General features: G+C 46.5%; 1 protein-coding gene across 1 annotated transcript in view; it reads left to right on the top strand.

The window, feature by feature from the left end:
* The window catches only part of LOC119381752 (hemicentin-1), a 90,854-nt gene that overhangs the window by 25,106 nt on the left and 48,200 nt on the right, over window positions 1–17,548 (top strand). The window contains exon 5 of the mRNA XM_037649521.2: window positions 14,487–14,792. Within this exon, the coding sequence (XP_037505449.1) occupies window positions 14,487–14,792 (306 nt within the window). The remainder of the gene's footprint in view (window positions 1–14,486; window positions 14,793–17,548) is intronic.

Genomic DNA, 17,548 nt, shown 5'->3' with positions numbered 1-17,548 from the left:
AATAAAAATCTTCTGATATTTACTTGAAATACGACACCAGAGACTAATTGTTCCCCCAGGCGGACATAATTTGCGAGCGTAGTCAAAGCGGTTAAATAACGCTTAGTGTAGTTACAGTAGCTTCGTTCAGTCGCAAATTTTTACGGCAAACGTTCGAAGTAAGAGAGTCCAAGAAAATGGTAATAAGAATACAGTTAGAAGTTTAAAATATGAAGTATACCCCAAAATTACTGGTGTCAAATTGGATTTTCATTTAACCTCATAACGCCCCACAACACACGATACACACAACACACACAACACACAACACACATAACGCCCCTTGCAACTGTTGGAAAAGGTCGCCGTATCAAATGTCGCGGAAATAGCTTAGCGGGTATTATTTCGGTGTTAAGAAACGAAGGCGGGAAGCTGTTATGACTACTTCGTAAGAGCATGACCTGGGGTCACTTCGCTCTTTTCGCAAACGTCGCTACTTTTCTACAAGGTATGCACCACGAATAACGGGTCTCAGACAGCGGTTAGCTAGCGCTTGCAGAATGCTTTCACGGCACATGGTCGTTTTTGCTGTGGCAGCCATTTTATATAGTAATATTCCTGGCTTGAAAGAACAAGTACAAGTATATGAACGAAGCGTATTTACGAAACTTCAGAGATCATGTGCACGAACAGACTGATATAATACAATTGTTACAGTTGCACAGCCGCTATTGGGTTCTCCTTCACAACTCAATATGCGGTTTAGAGTAATCACGCCCACTTGTCAGTGAGACAACCGTAAAAGAAAAAAAAAAAGAGGGAAAATAAACTATCCGCGTCTAATAAAACCACGAAGAAAAAGACACCCGTGGCAGGAATTTATTCGAGCTCCTGTCATAAACCTCCTGTTACTAACCGCGTCTAACTTGAGGACGTTACATTTAATCATTTAGAAGTAAGCTAAGTTGAGAATAAACGAACAGAACATATTTTAAAATCTCGCGGAGTCAAATGTGTTCCGATGGTTCATTTTCAAGGCCCGTATTGCATGCGTTTTGGCTGAGCACTGCACCGAGCTGATCTTATTACGTTTCGCTTATAAAGTTACATTTTAATAGGCTGCCTGAATGGTCGACTGTTACGAAATATGTGGCATCGTTAAAGGTGGTTGCATCATCTCCGCTCTATTGAGACACTGTACACCGCCTCCTTCCCCCCCCCCCCTCCCTCTTCGTAATTTTTGACCCGGCATATTTATTCCCGCGCTAAGAGCAGCGCATTAAGTCTTGCTCTATGCCTATATTGCACCCAGTCTCATTCAGTCTCACGTCCCATTTAAATAAGAAAAAAAACTAAATTCACTGGAAGCATCTCAGAAGCGCCTATTATATCTTCTCGGAAAGTCGGGGGAGGGGGCGCTCTTGCAGCCAATAAGCGTTCCGCTGCCAGCCAAAAGCACGAGGGCAATGTTCCCGTCATTCCTATGCAGAAATAAAGGCCGTCTCATATTCCGCCATTATCTTTAAAAATGCAACCTATTTCGCTTATACTAGAAAGTGAGTTGACCAAACAAAACACAAAGTACGTCCCATATCTTGTGGAATGGAACTCCACTCCCGCGGTCCTAAACTTCTAATATTAATCTTGCTTTTAATCGCGTTTGCCGCGTCGCGGTGCACGTTTCGCTTGGGTATAGGATCCTCTTTGCGGCGGAAGAGAATACAATGCACTTCTAGCAACGAATAAATGCGTGGCGTTCGACCGATAGTGAGAAGAAACGGTGGCCAACGAAATTAGCGATTTCGAAAGTAAAACTGCGCTGCCTCCTACGGCATTGTTACATTGCTCGTTTTTTAATTATCGGAGTTGTTACGCTTAAGTATTGCACGTTCATGAAAAATGCATGAGTGCTTCTTTACAGTGCACGTATGCATGTGCCCAAGCTGAAAAAAAAAGAATAATACCAAGGCAATCTATACAACAATGAAAAAAAAATTGGCTTAGTTAATCCTGAGTCTAGCTCCTCGCTTCTGCAGCTCAAAGCGGCCATGTATTACTCAAGTAAGAGGTATAAATTATTCCTTCAATTTACCTCATTACGCTTGTGGTACGTCGAAATACGACTCGCCTTACAAATGTTGTGTGACGAAAAATTGTAGGGCGGAATGAAGTGGCCGTTGCACTTATTGCTTCCTACGATGCTTGCGCTGCGCGCGATTTTCGTTTGTAAGCATATGAATTCAACAACAAGAACGTGATAAATTGATTTGTCCAACCGTTAACGCTAACTTCACTTTGCAGCAACCTAATGATAGCGTGTTTAAAAAAAAAACTATGAGCAGCAGTTCGCATCGCTCTGGGTCTAATAAAGAAAATTGAAGGAATAATTTGACGGCCGTCATATCGGTCTACATGGTAGTTTTGAAATCCGCGATAAAAGGGGAATGTACCGAGAGGCCCGCTTTCCGTTAGACGCAACCACACGGACACAACAGATAACGATGCTAAGGAAAGCGGAAGAGACTTTATTTGTAGTACTTTAATCGAAGTGTATTATGAAAAGATAAGTTGCCCCCGATGGGCACCGGACCTACAACCATTCGCATAACGCGTGCATGCAGTGATCTAACGTTGAGCTACATTGGTGGTTGTTTCCCCGTCCACTTTTTTTGGTACTCCTGTATGTGTAGCCCTGGGCACTCGTCGCCATGGCTGCGAATGTGTAACATTACTTTTGCCAGGCGGCACCACGTATCACGTGATCTTAAGGAGCCTGCGGCTGACCAGTAAACCTTCGCATGCTACCTAAAGGCGTCAAACCGGCCTCGTCGGCATGTTCTCTGTTAGGTCCCCACTGGTGGCAAGTTGTTTTTTTCGTCCACGTTCATTTCCGATTCTTTTCATAATTACTACTTTTCAATTAAAATGGTGCACATAACACCCTCCATGCTTTCCCTGGCCCCATTATCTGTTGGCTTCATATGTGTTACAATCTAGAAGCACGAAAGTAAGCTATCATGACGATTTCTTCAGGCTTGATAATATACAGTTGTAGTTTAGCGTTAGCGTGATAGCAGGGGTTAAGGGAATAGCGTTACCGTGTCGAAAACATTGGTTGCGGACAGCATGTTTAAGTTTAGCGGGATAGCGTTTACGTGCCCAAGCTGGGACGGTCGCGCCACCTAGCGGAGGGTTAATGCGTTAAAAATGTAAAAAGAAAAAAAAAACTGAAAATGCTTGCCTCTAGCCACCAACGCAGCGATATTACTACTTTTCTTTTGTGACAATAAAGATAAATAAATATGAACTACGCACCAAAAGCAAAAATTTTCACGTTGCAGGCTTGATTACACCGGTATTTTAGTTATGCCTAGGGACGTTCGGAATGGAAAGCGATTTCAAAAACTACGCGAAGTTATCCGTAATACTCGGTCGTCGAAGCTACGTGAAGGCAAGCCAAGCCACTTTACAGTCATTTGCTGCGGAAGAAGTGGATCCGTCCGCATCAACGCCAAATTCTGTTCGAAGCGGGCGTCCAGAACCGCCGCCATGTTTTACGTACACTACGTTAACCACGCAAACACGGTGACGCTAAATCTGAAAAATAGCGTGCGTACGGTAAACGCTACGGGTCGTTTAGCGTACTGCGCATGCGCATTTCAATCCTGCTATTCCGCTAAGCCCGCTAAACTATAACTGTCTAATACAGACAAGTGCCCTAATTTTCCTGACAAAGGAGGTAATTCGTGCAATTATTATTGAACGAATTGTCTAGGTTTTTTATACAAATGATGTTCACCTGGGCGAATAATCAGTATGCAGGGACGTGATTCGAGTGGCGTTTGCAGGACACACACACACACACACGCACGCATGCACACACACACACACAAACACGCACGCACGCACGCATGCACACACACACACACACAGACACACACACACACACACTGTAATTCATTCGGCATGGACATACCTCCGATTACCCATTCTTCGCAGGCGCTCTCGTTTGTTGCTGAAAGTTTGCCTCAGCGGTAAGATAAAAAAAGTAAAAGTTAAAAATTGAAGAAATCCATTTCCTACTCTGCAAGTGTTTCTTGATCCAGCTGCTTAGATCATGGCGCGTGCGAGTATGGTCGTGTATGCGAATGTGTCGAATTACGCTGCAATTATTTTAGCATATTTCTCGCCTGGTTGTTCCGACGCAGCAATAGGGTTCCCAATGCGGGAGAAATTGAGACAATAGCATCTTGAGGAGACGAGCGCTCGCGATGGTGGCTGTAAACAAAATTTTGTATAATGATATTTCTCGCTTTTTTTCCACATTTTCTCAGTACCTCATCCATAAAACCACGTAGAAATATGGTTGAAGACCGGAAGACGCGTGGTGATCTTTTTGCAAAAATGTTGCGAAATATAGGAAAGAGGAGGTGGACATAGACCACGCATGCGTCTGTTCAAGGCTATTTCACCTAATCATTTGCATGGAAATGATTTCCGATAAGTAAAAATGAGCGTTTTTCTGCTTAAAAAAGACATGGTTGATCCCTCTGTCATAGGAATCGGTATAACACGAAAGTAAAACGTGTCTTCACAGACGTAGTTGAGCGATTGTTGTGCATTGTTTCGCCCCGAGGGCGAAGGAATGAATGCTATAGTAACAAGTTGTAATGTCACACGAAGAAAGGCAAGCAGCTCGAAACTTCCAACGCGTTGCTCAAGCAGAAAGGACGCACAGAACGAACATACACAGGATGAGCGCGAACTAACGACTGTCACAGCTCGACAGTTCAAGCGCGCTGATCAAATACAAAAGAGGACGCACGAAACGAACGCACAAGAATACACAGGATGAGCGCGAACTGTCACAGTTGTAACTTATTTGTTTTTGAGCAGCGCGCTCCTTTCGCAAAAGCGGCCGCTGCAGTGACCGAAATGACCTTCGTGCTCTCCGTAACTTCAACGCAAACTTGCGGTGAGAGCGCAAGACGTACAACATAAGCGCGCGCGCAGGAGCGACCACGCCCTGTAGAGGCACACGCTCATCTCAACGCGGGGGGCGCCGACATTTAAAGCGCGCTCTTCGAGCCCTTCGCGCCATCTAGCTAGTGATAACGAAAACACGCTGATGTGTCCTGATCTCTGAGTACCGCCACTGGCAAATGGTGTATATAAATAGCACGCCGTTAGTAGGGCGAAGAACGTGCCACTTGTGGCGGAGTCGTTTCGCGCTGGGGATCGAGGGGTCGTAAGTTCGATTCCAGGTGACGAAACTTTTTCTTCTAGTTTTTTCTTTGTCGTATTTATTTTACTTATTTATTTTCAAATACTGCAGCCCGGTTAGGGGCTATCGAAGGAGTGGGTACACAGCAAGAAATAACAAAAAAGTGCACAAACAAAAACAGGTGAATACACAAGTACATTGGCAGGTCATAGAAATGCAAATATTTTATAAACAGAATTATACGAACAATGAAAAGTAGCAAGGTTTACAGCACACCGTCCTTTAATGCATTCAAAAATTCATCTTTCTGAAGAGACCAAGTGCGACCTGGTATGAGATTCCACATTTCAATACATCGAGGAAAAAAGGTGTATTTGAAGAAATCAGTGCGAGGATGAAACACAGACATTAAGTGCATGGCTGTTTCTGGTGGATGATGGTTTGGCAGGTGTGATGTGGTTGTTGTGTGATGAATATTGCGGTGAATTAAATAAAGAGTGAAAAAGTTTCAGAGACTCGATGTCGCGTCTTTTAGAAAGTGATCTTAGGCCAAGTTGCGCTAGATGGCATGATGGTGAGAAATTACGATCATAGCGTCTGTAAATGAAGCGAATAGCTTTTTTCTGGATGGATTCAACGCGTTTTATGTCAGTGATTTTATAAGGATACCATACAGTGGCGCCATACTCAAGGATTGGTCGTACGAGGGTTTTGTATGTTAGCAGTTTTGTTTCTTTTTGGGCTAAACGTAGTGAGCGGTTAAGGTATCCAAGTTTTTTCAGAGCCTTGTTGCATGTTTTATCGATGTGACTAGACCAAGATAAGGTTCCATGTTAGTCTTTATATTTTACAATGTCATATCCGTGACGGAAATGCGTCAGTGGAGCCGTGATGGACCCCGGCAAAATACACTTTTGTGTTAAAAGCTTTCGCGGCTCCTCTTCTACACAAGTCCATTTGTTCGGTAGTTAAAGGGACCGACAACTGGCCAGAACGTGGGACTAGATCCTGGTATAAATGAAAAGACCGTAAAAATAGCGGCCGATTCCAACATCCTTTTCGCGTTGCGAGTAGGATTTATATTTTAAATCGTGTGTAAAAGTAACAAAAACCGGTATGTCGCGTAGCCTAGCGGAAGAGCCTTGAAGCTGGATTATGAAGCCGATCACATCGCTGTACTTAGTCTGATGCTGTCAAGAGTGTCATAAGTAGTCCTCAGAGTTAGAGTATGTATATTATTATCCAGCCCCACTCAGTTCTGTGCTGCGTATGAGGTAAAAGGAGCTGCACGGTGAGAAGCGGCGCTGCCTTCGCGGCCGCCAGTGGACCATGTCGAGCCGCGGCGCATGCGCGCGAAGTACACGCATGCGCAGTAACTCACCGCGCTCGAACACGAACCGCTCTCGCGCTCACTGTTTGCAGCATATATTGTCTCGTGTGTATGATGACTCCATATTCGCCGCAGATGGAAATATTCTGATTACAAATGTTTCGCGGCGCTTTCCACGTTACCATTCCGTGATTAGGCACTCTGACCGGTGAGCTTTCCGCTGCGCTGAAGAAAACAGGTACCATGAAAATTGGTTGTCGGTCCCTTTAAGGAACATAGAATGCCGGATCTTTAAAATGGCGTAATTTTGGCCAGGTTACCTGGCAAAAATTACGCTGAGTGAACGCTTCACTTAACTCCCGTTCTATTTTTACGACTGGTTTCAAGAATTATGCTCTTACAAGCACTTATATTTAATGTAATAGCTGCAAACGAGCGATACCAAGAAAGAGTACAAATTTGAAAGATGGTTCGGTTGCAGTGTCGAGTGTTTGGGGAGTTTTGGAACTGAGATTGGCGGTTTCCTGCAATTCACCGAGTAAAAGTGAGGGCCGTAACTTGAGCCTATATTACCTATCGTATCTCTTCTTCTCCTTTACGCTATTATATATATATATATATATATACCAAAGATTAAACGATTACGTAAAATTTCTTGCGTAGAAGACTGAAAATTACCCTTTCTGTTTGCCTGTAAAGGGTACTTTGCCGCATGTTTTGTTTTTGTAAGGTGAAGCCAAAGCAACGATGGAGAACACTAAGGGTGTTAAAGTAGCAGAAAGTCAGCAAAAGTTAGCACTAAATGAAACATTAATAATATAGGTTTCTCACGTTACGTGCACTTAAACTTCGGAAATATGATTTACAGCGTGTCCATAATGCTTAGTCGCTTACAACGCCTGCCGTAGCTCAATTCTTAGAGCATCGGACGCGATATCCGAAGGTTGCAGGTTCGGTCCGCACCGGCGACAAGTCCCCTTTCCGTCCACTGTAATTTCTTTAAATATATATCATAATTTTTGCACTGCAGTTAAAGACTACAAATAATGTCCCCTATACCTGCCATGGCTTCGTTTTCTGTTGGTCTTAGTGGCTTGTGTCTAACAATGAAACGAGCCCTGAATCCATTCCCCTTCTTTTGTTCGTACATTTTCACGCTTTTCGGACCAAACATCCTTTTTTTTTTGTTCTGCTTGAGAGAAAAGTGCACAGACGGCGCGAATGATGCGTCGTGTTTTTATTAAGGCGAAAGCCTTGGATGCCTCACCAAACGCGAAAATTGACCATCAGCGTCGGCCGCGTCAACACTAGTGATGCAAAAAAATCATCACGTGATGACGTCACCATATGACGTCATCATGGCGTCACAGATCGCTAAAATTTTTGGCGTCATCATGGCGTCACTATGATATTGTGATAACGTTCGTGACGTCATCATCACATGGCATCGTCGTTTTGAACTGCCTTCGTGATCGACCTACCGATCACGGAGGCAGCGCAAAATCAGGGGAGGTGTAGAAAGCTTGCAATGCCACCTATCCTGGAGGCAGTGCTAAACCACGTTAGGTCGAGGAACCTTTTGGAGGGGAGCGGGGGAGGAACAATGCATCGACTGGAGAAAAAGAAGACGGAGATGGCTTTCGTCTTCGAGTTGTCTTAGACAAATGCATAAGGGACCCTGTGAGTCTTAAGGTGATTGCTCTGCGAAACGAATCGATTGGGCAGACCAAGTACATTTGAAATGCATGAACTGGCAACACCGTTTAAACAGTTTTTAACTTTTGTTTCATTCACCGCCCCCGCTTGACTACGTCTCTAGAACTCCAATGGCAAGCGATCGTCCGTTTTTGACCAGTGATTGCCGAAAAGTGCATAAGGTTGTTGTACTTGTTTTGAGGAAATTAAATCACACTTAGTCTGAGCGTATGAGCTGCTTTGATTCTTATTCATAAAACCAATTTGAGATCAATGTTGCTAATTACTCATTACTTCTCGTTACCATAAGTACGACCCGCTGTGTGGTGCACGTAAAACAAGTATCTCATTCCATTCTGATTGCTTTATGTGTATGTTGAGTCGTTCGTTACTTTGGTTGCTCATTCGCTTCGTGATTTTTTCTATTGGTTCGTTACAGTAATAATGGAATAGCTAGGGAAAGTAACGCAAGTAATATGGATCCCTCAGATCAGTTATGTTTTGACAATGTCAAACAGAGGCTGCAACATTTGGCGCAGCAGCCAAAGGCACTGTTATCATGTCAGTATGCTGTCATAACTGTCAAACATGTCAAATTTATCAAGTATAAACTGTGATACCTCGGCTCCTTCCGTTTTTGCTGATGGACACTGTGTGTAAATTAGCAGCAAGAAAGATTTTAGGTATAATTTCGGTGGTCAACTAAAATTGTATCATTAGCTTTTTAATTACTGACCTTCTGGAGCAAGCTATAGCTGTTAAATTGATTGTCGAGTAGTAATAATGCTTTGTCTGCGTATCAGAATTCTTAGCTATACCACCACTTTTAAAATATCCACCCCCAAACTAGGCTACAAAATATTTCGGCTTTCTAGTAAAGATGTTACCGATCATGCTTGAGGCGAGCCTTTAGGAAATGTTAAAGGGGCCCTGCAACACTTTTTCAGCATGGTCAGAAAACGCTGCCGATTAGCAGTCGAGGCTCCCTAGAACAGGTAAGCCAAGCATTATAGCGCAGCACGCAGCGTCGAATTTACAATTAATTGTCGAAGTCCGCTAGAAACCATAAACCCAAATGACCGCGCCATATACTCAATTTCACGGCCATTGGCTGATTTGAGCATCGTGAGCTGTATACTTGCCGCGGCCGCCGCGGGAGGCCGCCACGTGCCCGCACGCTCGCTCGCGATCACACTGAAAGTAGAGCGGCGCGTTCGAAGAAAAAAAGAAGTGCTCAAGGGCATGACGCGCGCGCCACGTAACTTCTTTCCCCCGTGCCATCCCTCCCTGCTTAGCGTCCAGCGCGCTCGTCGGGACGAGAGAAGAGAGAAAGCAATTACAGCTTGCGACACATCTAACTCCGCTCGTACTTGACGGATTCTAAAAATTTTTGTGGCTGTCGATTCGTGAGGCAATAAACTTGTTTAATGAAGTCATTACATGGTTAATTGGAAAAGGATCGCAGGGCCCCTTTAAGCAAAATTTACTTAAGAAAATACGGAAAACACAAGTTCGAATTATTATTTCCGCTGTTTTGCGGCGAATAATGCAGCAGCTTCGACTGGCGATGCTCACTGTCATTGCCTTTTTAAGACATACACACATACATGCCACTGAAAATCTTCCAGAAAATTTCGACACGGCCGCCAAACGAGGTTAAGCGTGCAAATATCCTTCACCGGCGTGAGAATTTCTTTTCTTCGTGAAGAGTTTCGCGGCACTCGGTATGAATAAAATGTGAGCACAGCAACGCAACGACTGCTTTATGGCCGCCTGTGAATAATCTGAGGAGAAGGGTAGGAGGAGAGATCGGCGAGGCCTCCAATGAGGTCAGCGAACAAACACTAACCGCGGTGCGCGCGACCCCCGCGCCGCCTTGGCCCATCGTCGTTGTCGTCGCCCGTGTTAGCCCCATTGTCAGGGCGGACGGGTGAAAGCAAATCGCAGACCATCGCGTCGTCGTCGCCGTTGCGCAGTCATTGTACGGCGACGAGTGAAAATACGCACGGCGCGAGCGGCGCCGTCGTCCTCTTCTTGTTCTCTCCGACGCGTCAAATTATCTTCTTTTGCTGCTCGCACGGTGTGATTTACGAGCGCCTAAAGTTTGGAGCGAGTTTCTTCGCGTCCGCAAGGACATAAATAGTGGCGCCCTCCGTTTGCAGAATCGCGCCCTGGGCCGAGTCATTTTCGTTTTCAGCGTCCCTGGGAAAGGAAGGAGACAAAGTACTCCGACGGCGGCGTGTTGCGTTCAACACAGCGCGCGCGCGCGCATTGCTCGTCAACAGGGTAATTGCTGGCAGCGCTCCAAGGGGACGCTTCTTGTTTGCCTCGTAACACGATTACGGTCGGGCGGGGACTGGCCACCCCGTGCTGGCGAGCCCGAGGGACGCTTTCGCGCACAGCGTGCGCTGCCGGACACGTGTGGACGACGTTCCGTATGCGCTGCTGACTCAATAACTGCGACGTCTTCGACTAGTTTAATGCTGTCCGTCAAACGGCAGCGGGTCCCGTTATAAGCCTCACAAATGGCCCGCGCGCGGGAGACACTACACAACGCTGTAACAATCTCGCTGTCGGCGACGCAGATGAATTGCGTTATACAGTTTGCTACGAGCTGTCATTAGGGTGTCGCGTACAAGTAGAGGATAATTTGCGAGAGAATGACGTTCTTCGAGGCGACGTCAGTTCAGTTCTCGGAATAGTTGGTTAAGAGTCGCTTAATGCCGATTAGTGTATCGAGACAAATATTTATCATCTTAATGTTGCAGGGTGGAACAACACAGCGTATACGGTTGACTCGATGATCAGATGGGGGCGTTGGAAAGTTGTTCCCTACTACCCCATTTAATTTTTTGTGAAACGCGAAAATCTAACGCGTAACAGGACGCAAAATGGGCAAGAAAACTAGAAATAACCCAATAGTTGAAACCAAAGACGTTCTTCATGGCGAGCACGCACGCACGCACGTACGCACGCACGCACGCACGCACGCACGCACGCACGCACGCACGCACGCACACACACACACACACACACACACACACACACACACACACACACACACACACACACACACACACACACACACAAAAAAAAAAAAAAAAAAGCAAGGATAGCGCCACAAGCATTAAACACAGATTTTGAAGTGATCTAAAAAAATAGTGCTATCGTGAAATATTTAGCTGCGACCGCAGATAGTGCATCTACCTGGCACTAGTCCTCGCCAGGACGTCCAACTCCTCTCTTCAGAAAATATTAATCCGCCTGAACTTTCTGAGACTAAAAGACTAGCGAGCCTTCATGACCAGACACGTCGTTGGGGCAAAAATGCTATTCGCGCGCTGCCACAGTATTGGAGTGCACCGTATTGAGCGATCGTGTATTGTCGTCCCGTTGCATCGTCCTGCTTACACGCCGTGTTTACTCTCTCCTTTTTTGTTACCAATTTTCCGCACCCCACTGTGCAGGTTAGAAAACTGAGCGCTCAGCTAGTTTTCCGTGCTGCTTTCTCTTCTGCATGAATAAATGAACCTTTCCGCTGAATAATAATAATAATAATAATAATAATAATAATAATAATAATAATAATAATAATAATAATAATAATAATAATAATGTTTATTTGCCATCAGTACAAAAATAATGATGCAGAGGGCGGGAACAAAAGCGACCATCCGCTTGACGAAGTTCCCACTCCCGTACTAATTCTAATTCGTACTAATAAGTAATTGCAACTATTTACGTGCATACTGTTTGGACTAGAAATGGGTCGCACTAGATTATTGAGAGAGTTGTACGCATACTGTGACGTTGTATACGTGCAAGAATGTTGGGGGCTTGGGCCGCACTTATTGAGTTGCTACGAGTGGTCGCGCCGACGGTGAGTTCACCAACAGCAAGCTGAGAGCATTAGTGATCTAAAGGAAGTGTAGTAGCAGCGATAATTTCCATTGATGAGCCATACCTCATTGGTAAAAGAGTGCAAGCTGTCGGGTGTGCAGTTACGTACGCATATGGTCAGTCGATCCTTTCGTCCTGGGAAATTCACTGCCGCGCGAGCGCTCAAACGCTGGCGCATGGCGCATGTGCCGGGATGCAGCCGTTGAGGTGAAATTGGCCGAGCGTGTCGAACGGAACGCGCGGGTCACGCACACCACACTCGGCGCCCCGGGGCGGCGCGCAGCTTGAGAGGTGCTTGCGCGTCGCTCTGAGCTCCGACCCTTCCCTGCCATGGGTGCGCGCGAGCTCCTTCTCGGGCCGGCGCTAAAACTCGGCCCTTTGCCCAATGCCGCACTGGTGCGCTGCTGCTGGAGTCGAATTTATGATTGTGATTCCCCGCGTGGCCTTTGCCTTTCTCGTCACGTATCGCCGTGTGCGCTGGTACGCAACGCTGAGAAACGAGCAGCCTTGGCGCGCAGCCCACGCTGTCGTATATCCAGACGTGGTAACGAGCCTTTCCCGCGCATAACGGATATTCACTTTTTTCCAACTCGCTGTGCCAGCGCGCGTCGACAGCTTTTCCAGACGCTGATTGCCGCCGAGGAGGGGAGTCGCGACGCGGCTTGGTTTCTGCCAGGTCGTTTCTTCAACTTTGTAGTTCAGCCACGCCGTGGGAGTTCACCGCGTTCGAGAATAAGGAACTTCCAGCGAACGGTGCCGCGTGAGAGAGTGCGGGGGAGAGATAAAAAGCGAAGAACGTGCCCCCTCCCGAAAGTGAGCTGTAGGTTCTCATTTACATCTCCCAGTCGGCGCGAATATGTTGCCTGCCACGTGCGCCGCCTGCCAGGGACAAACATGCTCAAATCCCCTCTCTCCTCGTGTGCCCTTGCCTCAAGAAAGAAAAGGCAAGAAGTGAAGGCAAAAACACAAGCCGGCTGTTGCTGGCAGCACGCGCTAAGGGAGGTAGCCAGAGACGTTCGTTGTGTCGGGGTAAAAAAAAACAAAAAAAGGAAAAAAAGAAAGGATGCGCGAGGAGAGGAAAGGGGGTAGGAAGCATAAGAAAGGAAACATGGCGGGAATAAGCTGACGGCGGGACGTGGGTGCCGTAATCAGCGAAACCTATATTTCCCGCTGCAACGCGACACCGCTGGCCGCCTGTCGCGTCGTTTTGGCGCTGCCTGCAGTCGCCCGAAGCGCTAAGCAGTCGGCTTCCCCGACTGTGCCCGCCGCTCGCAGGCCGAGTGCTATAGCGGCTTGGCTGTGGCGGCCGCCGGCCCTACAAGGCGCACCGTTGTGCGCTGCTCAATTCGGCGGCGGCCAGGAAAGCGGGCAGGCTTCCGCGTCACGTCCTGCTTGGAGGCCGTCGCTGATGGCGCAGGAAGCCGGATGGATGTCGTGTTGAGCTCTCTTCGGCCGACGTCTTAAGTGCCCGGCTACGAATATTGCTTTGAAAGCAGTTCTCGCGGGCACCGAACTTTACTTTGTTCTCCGTGCTTTTAGCGCGAGACCCGAGCTGAGAGCTCCGACGGGACAGAAGGAGCCGGAAAAGGTGGAGAGAAAACAATGGTCACTCACGAGGCGCGAAATAACCTGGAAGAAAAACAGCCTCGTCGAAATCTCCCTGTTGTGTGTTCTCCGTCATGCCGGGCTCGTATTGTGTCCACCATCGATATATCGATCTGTTGCGTAATCAAAGAGGGGCTGGTAATTCTGTATCTTGCTAGTGCACAATAAAGTAAAGGGTGCTCTCTAGCACAGAAATGGCCTCTGTGGCGAGGCGGCAGTTCGAGCGCGATTCCGTGCTTTGGAATTCCAGCACCGTTCGGAGGAACGCGCTACTTTCGTGGCCACCGATAACCCGTACGCTAAAGAATCACGCGCGCGATTGTTTCATCAACGCTCACAGTTGATCTTCCGGTACACTTCATGCGGATTTCGCAATCTCGCGCGTGGGCTGTAGTTTCGCAAGGAAATGCGCGCGTGCCTAATTTTTCCAGATGGACCTATTAAGCAACCGTATATTTAAGAGGTACGGGGCTTAAGCGTTGTCTAGGCTGTTGCGTTCTTTTACTTTATAATTTAACGTATTAATTCAAGTACTACCTGCTACCGCACGGATAGAGAAAACATTGGGAGAAAAAAAGCATAAATACAAAATGCATAAATGTTTGCGCTGATACCCTGCCATGGCCATGCGCTGAATCGTCAAGAATAAGCGATTTTCTTGTGCATAAGTGGCGATTTTTGCTAAGACGCAATCCCCCCTTGATTCTTGTTACCTCTTTTTTATCTCTCCCATTTTTTTTTATCGACGTGCAGTGAAGCCCGTGCGCGCGGTGATCCGGGGCAAGCAGGACTTCCTGTCAGCCGAGTTCCGCGCCGAGGTGGAGTGCGAGGCCGAAGGCTCGTTGCCGCCGGCGCTCGTCTCATGGTGGCTAGACGGCGTGCGCCTGAACACGTCGCTCGCCCAGACTCGGCTGTCGGCCGGCGGCAACGTCACCACTTCGCTGCTTGGCTTCGTGCCCAGGGCGAGGGACAATGGACGCCAGCTCAGGTGCGTCGCCACCAACCCCAGGATGCCCGGACACGACCAAGTGGCCGACAACTGGGTGCTACAGGTGCACTGTGAGTAGCGTTTTGCTGTTAACGCACCACGGTGCAGCTCGCGAAAGTCGTTACATCCAGTGGAGGATACGATCGCACATACCGAACTCTGTGATTTCTTAGGATCGGCTTACCGCATGAGATTAGTACACTTGCTGAAGCTACCGCCGAACAAATGTTTGATCTCAAGACCTTCCACCAAATTACAATATAAGCCCCGCTATAATGACGTTTAACTCTTTCTGGTCCGAAGCCCTTTCCCACCTTCCGTCTATGCTGGTCTGAAAGTAAAATGCTCAAAGCTCAAGTAAAACATGTTTACTTACTCTCTTGCAGATGTTGCATAATGTAGTGAGAAAACGCGCGCGTGAAACAACCGCGAAAGAATTTGTCCAGCAGTGTCCGACCACGGACCGCTGCGGCCATGTTGCGTTGTTGGGCAGGGGCCGACAACGGACCGGGAGAGGTTCACGAGGTCGCCCATTTAGGGAAATAACTCATTTATTATTAACCACTCGTTAGTTAAGAAAAAATGTTTTCGCATCTGTTCCGTATGGTTTACTGCATTTGCCAATATCTTACTGTATTTCCAGTGGCTTACTTTATTTACATCAAGTCATCATTTTTAGGCTGGGTGTCTTGCTCGTGGTTCCATAGCGAATGGAACTGGCAGTCGTTTGAGTACCTCTGCACAGTGAGCAATTATGTCGCATCAGCAAGGCTTCAGTCTGACTTACGAATGTTTAAGAGTTGCTCTTACAGTGCTTTGAGCTTGTAAACGCTTGTTCGCGTCTGTTCATGGCAGTGCCTTTGTGCACAAAAACGAATCTTCATGCGATCACTGGCACCGATAAAGACGACTTCAGTTTTGATCCTGAAACCAGATGTAAAAATTGGAAGTCAGAAAACTCGCTGTCGATGTCGTGCAGCATTTGCAGTGTTTAATTCTTGAATAGTATGCATAATTAAAGCGGTCGGTGCCAGAAGCGTCCTTCAAAAGACATTCCGGAATATTACTGTATTGCATAGTAACCTTCTGATCTGTGCAGAAAACGCTCAATACCTTCTGCTTAAATATCAATGAGGCAGTTGCAATAAAAGTAGTAGAACGAGTGAGGTATTCAACAGCTACACAGTAACTTCAATGACGTACATTTCTGGTTTCATTAAAACGAATACTGATTTGTTAAAAAAACACATCAGCATTAAGATAGGTGGGTGCTTGCAGAAGGGACCGAGCGGTTTGTGGTAGTATGGATGACACAATTCGCATAAAATGCGCATTCAAACGTACTTAGCAACTAGGGCTGTTTAGGCACGAGTAATTTCCTGAAAAAGAAGGGAGATCCGGGTCCCCAAGAAAAAGAGAAACGATGAATGCTAGGCCTTAAAACAGCACTCGGTCGAGCAGAAGGAAGGTCACGGACATATACTTTCGATGTTGCACTTAAAGCGGTAGACTGACTTAAACTTAAGTGCCCGCTTGTATCTACGTGTCTACGTTGGAACATGGTTGTGAATCATAGATTAGACTCATGCCTTCTCTCTATCTCTCTTTTTTATTCCCCATTCCCCTCTCCATGTGTGCGATGGGAAACAAGGCAAAGTCTAGATATTCTCACGGCCTTTCCTCCTCCTCCTCCTCCTCCTCCTCCTCCTCCTCCTGTTTCAAGATCTGTTCAAAAATTCGCTCTATCGGCGATTGTCCTAAACACCTGAAGGGTTAAGTTTTGGCAAGTTCCACTGGAAGGCGAACGTATTCTGCAGCAAATATGATAAGGACGCGCGCACTTCGGCAGTATTGCTACATCAAGCATTACGCTAAGCTATAATAGAGGTCAGCTTTATTCTGCAGCAAATATGATGAGGACGCGCGCACTTCGGCAGTATTGCTACATCAAGCATTACGCTAAGCTATAATAGAGGTCAGCTTTAATTTAACACTTATAACAGGCCCGTTAAGGGAATAATTTTAAAAACCTAGCCAGTGAAGATTTTCAACTGCCACCTGGACATTGTCATCTCGTAGGCAAATGATTTTCACCTGTACCAGAAATTCACCCGAGAAGGCTGAGCACGTCGCGGGATCGAATCCCGGCCGCGGTGGCCGCATTTTCGATGGAGGCGGAAATGCTTGAGGTCCGTGTAACAGTCGCCCATTTTTTTAACCTGAACGCGCGAGCGTCGACCGCCGAGTTGATAAGCGCCGTACAACGGAGTGCAGCGGCGAAATGAACGAGAATACGCGCATGCGCGCTATGAGCAGTCATGGGCAACTGCCGTCTGCTAGGCTTTTCCGCAGACGGCAGCTGTCCAAGACTGCTCATTGCGCGCATGCGCGTATTCTCGTTCATTTCGCCGCTGCACTCCGTTGTACGGCGCTTATCAACTTGGCGGTCGATGCTCGCGCGTTCTGGTTAAAAAAATGGGCGACTGTACTTGGATTTAGGTGCACGTTAAAGAACCCCAGGTGGTCGAAATTTCCGGAGCCCTCCTATACGGTGTCTCTCATAATCATATCGTGGTTTTGGGACGTTAAACCCCAGACATTATTATTATTATTATTATTATTATTATTATTATTATTATTATTATTATTATTATTATTATTATTATTATTATTATTATTATTATTATTATTATGAGAAGGCTGAGCATCGCTAACTTTCACAGTACCGTTAAAAAAAGTCCGTTGCAACTAAAAAAAAAGAAAAAAAAGAGAAGAAAGATGCGCTGCATAGAGCGTGTTATACGTATATTCTACATTTAGAACAACA

This window comes from Rhipicephalus sanguineus, chromosome 1, assembly GCF_013339695.2.
Source record: "Rhipicephalus sanguineus isolate Rsan-2018 chromosome 1, BIME_Rsan_1.4, whole genome shotgun sequence".
NCBI lineage: Eukaryota > Metazoa > Arthropoda > Arachnida > Ixodida > Ixodidae > Rhipicephalus > Rhipicephalus sanguineus.
This window is presented reverse-complemented; position numbering and strand designations above follow the sequence as displayed.